The sequence below is a fragment of the Martes martes genome (assembly GCF_963455335.1).
Source record: "Martes martes genome assembly, chromosome: 5".
Classification (NCBI taxonomy): domain Eukaryota; kingdom Metazoa; phylum Chordata; class Mammalia; order Carnivora; family Mustelidae; genus Martes; species Martes martes.
Window position 1 is genome coordinate 19224208 of NC_137892.1, and position 8236 is coordinate 19232443.

The 8236-nt window shown below is 48.8% G+C and overlaps 1 protein-coding gene across 1 annotated transcript; it reads left to right on the forward strand.

Moving 5' to 3' along the window:
- Nucleotides 1-4588: 4588 nt before the first annotated feature.
- CBY3 (chibby family member 3) lies at nucleotides 4589-6494 on the forward strand (the record flags this gene model as incomplete). The annotated part of the gene is made up of 2 exons (XM_080804902.1): nucleotides 4589-4638; nucleotides 5810-6494. 2 exons carry the CDS (start codon nucleotides 4589-4591, stop codon nucleotides 6492-6494), a joined length of 735 nt encoding a protein of 244 aa, XP_080661028.1.
- Nucleotides 6495-8236: the final 1742 nt, after the last annotated feature.

Sequence of the window (8236 nt, forward strand, 5' to 3'; positions counted from 1 at the left end):
TGTTGACATCGACACAAAGTTTCTTAATTCCTCAGAACCAAGGTCTTCTTGTAAAAGGGGTTAAGGTGTTAATTGTTCTTCATCTCTCTAAATTTCTCCTATTAAAATAATCAAACAAAGACCTCCTTGGGTTTTATAGCTTTTCCTTTTTCATAAGGAAGTAAGGGAAATTGAAAGTTACTGTAGACTATGGCCACGCATTACCCATCTGAAATACTGAGATTGTTAATGAAAATGAGCCTTAATAACAGGACACAATTTGGAGAGAGAGACAGAGAGAATGAATCACTGGCTCGATTAAAATATTCCTGGGCTCTGATTCCACGTCCATCAGACAACCTTCTGAAGGCTGATCAGAGCTTTCAAGTGTCCTCGTGATAGGAAGAGAGAGCTTTGAACAGTGAACATGAGAGTTTATTTGTGGAAACTGACATTCAAATTCTAAAATTAGGATGGAAATTCAATTATATGGAATTGCAAAGGACCTAGAAAACCAAAGCAATCTTTAAAGAATATTGCTGGGGGGCACCTGGGTGGCTCAGTGGATTAAAGCCTCTGCCTTCTGCTCAGGTCATGGTCCCAGGGTTCTGGGATCGAGCCCCACATCAGGCTCTCTGAACGGAGATCCTGCTTCCTCCTCTCTCTCTCTCTCTCTTTCTCTCTCTCTCTGCCTGCCTCTCTGCCTACTTGTGATCTCTGTCTGTCAAATAAATTTTTAAAAATCTTAAAAAAAAAGAATATTGCTGGAAGATACTTACTACCAGATATTAAGACTTTCTGTAAGCTACAATAATTAAGAAAATGTGATGTGGTGCAAGAATAGATAAAGAGATCAATGGAAAGGAACAGAGAGCCCGGAAACATTCAGACAGTCAGAGGGAGAATGACTGCAAATCGGGAGAAAGTCTAGTCTTTATTATAATTGGTGTGAGGTCAAATGGATATCTGTATGAAAAAAAAAATCAACTCTCTCCTCACACTATAAACAAAAATTAACTCAAAAAGGGGCACCTGGTTAGTGTAGTCAGTTAAGCATCCAACTCTTGGTTTCAGCTCAGGTCATGATCTCAGGGCCATGAGATCAAGTCCCATGTCAGGCTCCGAGTTCAATGAGGAGTATGCTTGAGATTCTCTCTCCCTTTCCCTCTGCCCCTCCCACTTGAAGATTAAGAAATTAATCTTCAAAAAATTAACTCAAGGGGCGCTGGGGTGGCTCAGTTGGTTAAGTGTCTGCCTTCAGCTCCGGTCATGATCTCAGGGTCCTAGGATCCATCCCCATGTCAGTCTCCTTGCTCACTGGGGAGTCTGCTTCTCCCTCTGCCTCTGACCCGCCCCCCCACCCACCCACTCATGCCCTCTCTCTCTCTCTCTCATAAATAAAATATTTTTAAAAAATCAACTCAAAATGTAGCACACACCTAAATGTAAAGCTAAAAGCATGTAACTTCTAGAAGAAAACAGAGGAGAAAATCTTAGTGACCTTAGGTTTGGCAAAGACTTCCTAGATATGAAACAAAAAGCAGGAACTACAGGAAAGAAAATTGATAAGCTGGACTTTATCAAAATTAAGAACTTTCACTTTGAAAGGCAAACCCACAGAGTGGGAGAAAGTATTTGCAAAACATATCCACCATATCCACATATCCACTCTTATCTAGCATTACAGAACTTCTTATACTCAAAAAGACAAACAATGCAGTTAAAAAAAGAAGAAAGAATGGCAAAAGACCTTAATTTACCAAAGAGGGTAACAAAGAAGCATATGACAACACGGTCAACATCATTAGACATTACGGAAATGATATTAAAACCACAATTTAGACATACCCACCAGAATGACAAGAATTAAAAAGGTTTACCATACAAAGTGTTGACAGGTATGGGGAAGAACAGAAACTCTTTCATGGCTGTTGGGAATGGGGTGCAACCATTCTAGAAAAAGTCCAGTAGCTTCGTAAAGAGGTAAACACACACCTACCATATGACCCAGCCATTCCAATCCTAGGTGTTTATTCAAGAGAAATGAAAGCATATGGCTGCACCAAGACTTCTACACATATATTCATAATAGCTTTATTCGTAAAAGCCCCTAAACTGGAAACAACCCAATTTTCCATCAAATAGATGTGAAAACAAACTGTGGTATTTCCATACAATGGGAAATACTCATCAATAAGAAATTGTTGATGAATGCGACCCCATGGATAAATCTCAATTATGCTGCAAGATGTTGGTGCCCCCAAAAGGACATACTATTCTATTTATATAAAATTCTAGAAAATGCAAACAATTATGTAGTGATGAGAGCTGAGAAAACCTCTGAAGGTAATGGATGTCTTCATTATCTTGATTTGGGTGATGATTTCATACATAAAGTTTAAAGACATACCAAATTGTACATTATAAATACGTCGTTTATGGGGTGCCTGGCTGGCTCAATTGGTAAAGCATGGTACAGCTTGTGACTCTTGATCTCAAGGTCATGAGTTCAAGCCCCACACTGGGCATACAGCTTACTTAAAAAAAAATTTTTTAGGGGCACCTGATTGGCTCAGTGGGTTAAGCCTCTGCCTTCGGCTCAGGTCACGATCTCAGGGTCCTGGCATTGAGCCCCGCATCGGGCTTTCTGCTCAGCAGGGAGCCTGCTTCCCCCCTTCTCTCTCTGCCTGCCTCTCTGCCTACTTGTGATCTCTGTATGTCAAATAAATAAATAATAAAAAATCTTAAAAAATTTTTTTTTAATTTATTTGAGAGACAGAGAGAGCACAAGTAGGCAGAGTGGCAGGAAGAGTGAGAGGAAGAAACAGGCTCCCCACTGAGCAAGGAGCCTGACATAGTGCTTGATCCCAGGACCCTGAGATCATGATCTGAGTCAAAGACAGCCACCCAACCAACTGAGCCACCCAGACACCCGTTACTTAAAATTTCTTTGAAATAAAGGTTATTTATTGTCAATTAAATTTCCAAAAAAAAAGTGTTTTTTTTTTTTAAAGATTTTACTTTTGGGGGGTGCCTGTGTGGCTCAGTTGGTTGGGCTTCCGACTCTTGGTTTCAGCTCAGGTTGTCATCTCAAGGTCATGGGATCGAGCCCTGTGTTGGACTCCGTGTTCAGAGCAGAGTCTGCTTGTCCTAGCCCCTCCCCATTGCTAGATCACTTGAGCTCTCCCTTTCTCTCAAATAAATAAACTCTTAAAAAGAAGATTTTATTTTTTCAAGTAATCTTTACACCCAACATGGGGCTTGAACTCACAACTCCAAAACTGAGCTGCATGCTCTTCTGACTGAGCCAGCCAGGTGGCCCCGTCAGTGATACCTTCAAAGACTGTTCAAGAAAAAAATTTCCCAGGAGGCAGTGCTACATATACACCTCGCTCTACTCTGGGATATGAGCTCCTCTGGAGGTGGCTCTGACTCCTTGGAGGGCCATGCTGAATTAACTGGGAAGGACTTTGGGGTCTGGAATGCCAAGTTGAGGTGACGGCAGTCAACCTGATGTGCTTGGCAGGTACGGTTGACTTCGTTACCTCCCATTTTCTCAACATAAGATGCTTGTCCCTCCAACAGGCCCATTTCATTTCTGCCTCCAGCCCCCAATCTTCCTGTAGTCCCCTCATCACTTAGGTCTTAGTATGAATGTCGGGCACCTTCACTGAATACCTCGTGCTAACGCCACTTTCTGTATTTCTCTATTTTTTTTATTGTGCATATCAAAGTGAAACTCTTATTCATTTATTTATTTTCATTTCTTAAAGACTTCATTTATTCATTTGAGAGAGAGCGAGCATGGTGGGGGGGGCAGAGGCAGAGAGAAGCAGACTTCCTGCTGAGCAGAGAGCCCAAGATACAGGGCTTGATACCAGAACCCAGAGATCACGACCTGAGCCGAAGGCAGAAACGTAACCTACTGAGCCACCCGGGGGCCCTTTCTATTTATTTTTATTATTTATTCTCTTCCTCCCTCCTCTATGCAGTTGGGGCCCCAGATCCCTTTTCCTGGTGATGCACCCACCCCATATGTGCCTTAAGTGTTGGCTGACAGCTCACAGCTGCCCTGCCAATAACTGATGGGAAATGAGGGGTGGGAGAGAAGGGAGAGGGTGAGAAAGACTGGCATTCCTGTGGCAAGGGGGCCTAACTCTGTGGTGTAATTTATGCAGTTACCTGTGGGACGGGTCTGAAGCTAGTTTCCACTTGAGGCCACTCTCCTGCTTGTTTTCGTTTGCTTCCCTGCCCTGCCCTGTCCTGTTTCCCTCACACCCTTCTCCTGAGAGCACTTCCTCAGTAAATCACTCAAACAAGAATTCTCATCTCTGGCTCTGCTTCTGGGAACTGACCCATGACACCCTAGGTAAGCTTTAGGAGGGACTACCTTGTTCGTTCCCTTACATCAAATTCCTATCTCCGGCTCTGCAGAGGTGTACCTGGAACACAGCAAACACTCAATACATGTGTTGAATGAATATGGGGAGAGCCGAGAGCCCAGAGTCTGTTATATAGCTAGACTCTGGGCACCCCTTCTGTCCTGGGCTAGTCCAGCCTGGAGGCATTGTGAGTCATAGCTGGTGGACAGCAGCTGAGGGGTTCAGAGATGAGGCCAGGCCTGGGACAGCAGCTCAGCACCTCCAGCACACCCTCCAGGTGAGGCACAACTTGCAGTGAGGTTTCCTGGGAAAAGGCCCTCTAGGAAGATGCAGCATTAAGGGTGGGCCTGGCTGCACCCCCTCTTGGGCCCTCTTTGGGCTTTCAGAGATGTCGCCCTGAGTCAGATCTAGGGGATAGTACCATCCGCTCAGCCTAGCTATGCGCAAGAGGAATACGCATGTACTGGATTGATATAGGCATGACAGAGTGTTCTTTCCCTTTTCACCTTCCATGGGGGAGAAGAGGAATTTAAGAGAGAACATATAGTCTTCCCATAGAATAGAGTCAGCACTTTCAGGTTTTGGGGGAGACAGAGAATGAGACTTGTTATCTGTCCTTCAGCTTCCTTGAGGATGTAGTCTGCTTGGGAGAAAAGTCACAAGTAGTCTACCTAACCGCTATGACCTTGAATCCTAAGCATAGGTCCTAGTCCGTGGCACGTGCCCCTAGGATGTCACTGAATATACTGAACTACTGTCATCTACACACACATCTGCGTTCCAAGCCGGACCAGTAGCATCTTGAGGGTGGGCACAGACTAAGAACCCCTGCCCAGACCAGGCCTGGCCCACAGCCCGTTATGCCACCAGCTATTTTACACATCCTACTGAATACTTTTCTGAATCCAGAGCTAGCCCTGGCTTTGTAATGCAGCAGTGCCAGGATGAAGTTTAGGCCCTGGTCTCCCTTCTGGCTTCCTCCTGTATTCCCAGCCGAGTCCCACACACCAGCCCTACTCCTAGCTCTTCCACACATCTGGGACATTCAGGCTGTGCCTGGCTCTTAACTCTGCCTAGAGGCTCTCTCTCTTATCTACCCCCAATTCAACCAGCAAAGCCCTGCTCAACTTTTAAGTAGCGGCTCCACCGTTCCCGTCTCCCGGGCCCATGATCCTTTCCAGCAGCCCGCCCAAGGCTCAGAAAGGCAGGGATGCGGTCATTCATCCGCAAATGCATCCATCCCCTGCGCCTGACCCAGAGCGGTCTTTGGGGAAGGTCGTTTCAGAGACTACTGTCAGCGGCAGCGTGCAGGGATGGGCTCCTCGGCGACCAGCAGCTGGTTAGCCCTGGTGCCAGCCTCAAAGCTAAGCTCTGTCCACCGGTCCTCGCGGTTTGACGGGACAGCCTGTCCAAGCAGGCTGCTCACCCGGACTCTTGCTCCCCAGCAGTGCCCCTGGCTCGCCTTCATCATTCTGGACACCGGGGCTCCGGAGGCAAGGGCGCAGCCCCGGTCGCCCACGTCCTCGAGGTCCGGCACCGGGCACCCGCACGCCCGACAAGGCCCACTCGGCCCTCGCCCTGGAGGCCTTCAGGTGCCCGGCATCGGGCCACGCCGGCCGCCTATGGGAGCAGTTGCGGCAGTTCTGGGTCGACCACTTCTCGCGGCGCTTTTCGCCGCGGCGCCCGCCGCTGCGCCGCATCTCCTCCATGTCCACCTTCTACCTGCTGGACCACCGGACGCGCCAGGCCGAGCTGGGCCTCAGCTACGGCGCGCCGCGCACGCGCCTGAGCGACGAGGACTTCGTGTTCCGCGGCGGCCGCTGGACCGCCGAGGGGCTCCCCCTGCGGTCGGGGCCGCCGCTGTGCCCGCCGACCATCTCGGGCTGGGAGCCGCCGGTGCAGCGGGTCAAGAGCCAGGTGCTGCTGGAGGAGAACAACTACTTGAAGCTGCAGCAGGAACTGCTTATGGACATGCTGACTGAGACCACGGCGCGCATGCACCTGCTGGAGAAGAAGCTGGACACCGAGGCCAGCCCGACGGCGGCGGCGCGCGCCTGGCAGAGGAAGATGCGCAAACGCGAAGGCGCGAGCGGCGTGCTCATGATCCGGCCGCGCGCTCTGGAGTCGCGGTGACGCAATAAAGCCCGGGCGGCGCACGCGCACTTCGCTCCTTGTCGGGGCGCGTTCGTGGGCGGTGGAGTGGGCCTGTCCAGGGCTCCCGACTTGCGGGTAGGGACCGTCACTTAGTGACCAGTGTGGACGGGTGACTCAGCCAGCAGCCAGGTCCGGCAGGGCGCGATAGGGCCTTGGCGGAAGGTGTGTGCGCGGCCCGTTCGCTGGGAACGCGGGGTGGGAGCCGGACTTGCCGCGGAGAGGGGAAGGGGCGCGAGGAAGGCTAGCAGGGGCAGGCGGTGGCATTCTTGTCCCAAGCGACCGAGGACCAAGTCGGGAGGCCACGAAAGCTTGGGCGCTCGGTGATGGAGGGTTCGGTGAGGCGGGCAGGCGGACGGGGTCGGGGACCTTGCTCCTGGCTCCCCCCTGGCTTAGAGGCGCGGCGCGGGCCGGAGGGGTTTCAGCCTCAGTCCAGAGTCAGTGTGTTTGACTCGACTTTCTCGAACGTGAGCGCAGCCGCTCCCACCTGGCTGTCTGGTATTTGGGGAGTCGCTTCTCTATTACAGGCCTGTCTTTTTCTCCTCCGTAGTCTCCCCCAGAGTACAAACAAGCACTCTCCAGGGCAAAGCCTGTACACAGATAGGGTTTGCTCCACCCACGTTGCTTAAAAATTTTGCATTCGTTGCCAACACTTAAGAATTCGGAGATTTCACATTAAATATCCAGATATTCTGTGTTCTGAAAAACAGACTTGGCCACCACCTGGACCTCCATTCTGTCCAGCCAGCAGTTTCCTGAGCTGAAGTTTGGCTGTCACCTGCTGGTTGCTTCACTCCTTCCTTGTTGCAGGTGTCTGATTTTGATTATCCTCCTAGATCCCTTCTGGATCAGTGTTCTTTCCCAGGAGGTGGGGAGCCCATTTCCCCAACCTCCATACACACGAGGTATTACATAAGGTGCTTTGGGGAGTGTATTGTACTTGTGATGACACTTGTCCTTGCAATATCTAACCTCTTCCCTGGAATAGAGACAGTGCATTTCTGCATCCACTGAAACTTGAGGCGGGAGCCGGGGTTGGGGGGACCCATCTCCCGAGGGCCATACGACAGCCATACGGCAGTTGTGAGAGAAGTGGGTGTCCTGCCTCAGCCCAATTTTGTTCCAGGAGTAAACTAGGGATTACTAAACAACTACTCTGTATGAAATTGTGGCCTTATTCAAGCAGCGAAACAACACAAAACATGTCATTAGACACAAAGTTGAGAAACATTTCTTCTGCGCAGTGCTTTTTTGTATTTTAATAATTATATATTTACATTAACATAGATTAAAGTACTTAAAATAGTTATAAGGATGAAATAAATTTCCCTTTTAAAACAACTAGGAAAGCAGGGGTGCCTGGCAGGCTTAGTTGGAAGAGCGAGTGACTCTTGATCTCAGGGTGGGGAGTTTGAGCCCTGCATTGGGAGTAGAGACTACTTAAAAATAAAATCTTGGGGCATCTGAGTGGTTCAGTCAGCTAAGCAGCTGCCTTTAGCTCAGATCATGATCTCAGGGTCCTGGGATCGAGCCTCCCACCACCCTCAAGCAGGGAGTCTGCTTCTCCCTCTCCTCTGCCCCTCCCCCCTTCTGCTTTCTCTCTATTTCACCTAAATCATAAAAAATAAATAAAATCTTTAAAATAAAATAAGAAAAAATATACACAGAAAAGGAAATGAGAAGGGAATCAAAATGATAGACCAGAAAAAAAAAAAAAAATCAAA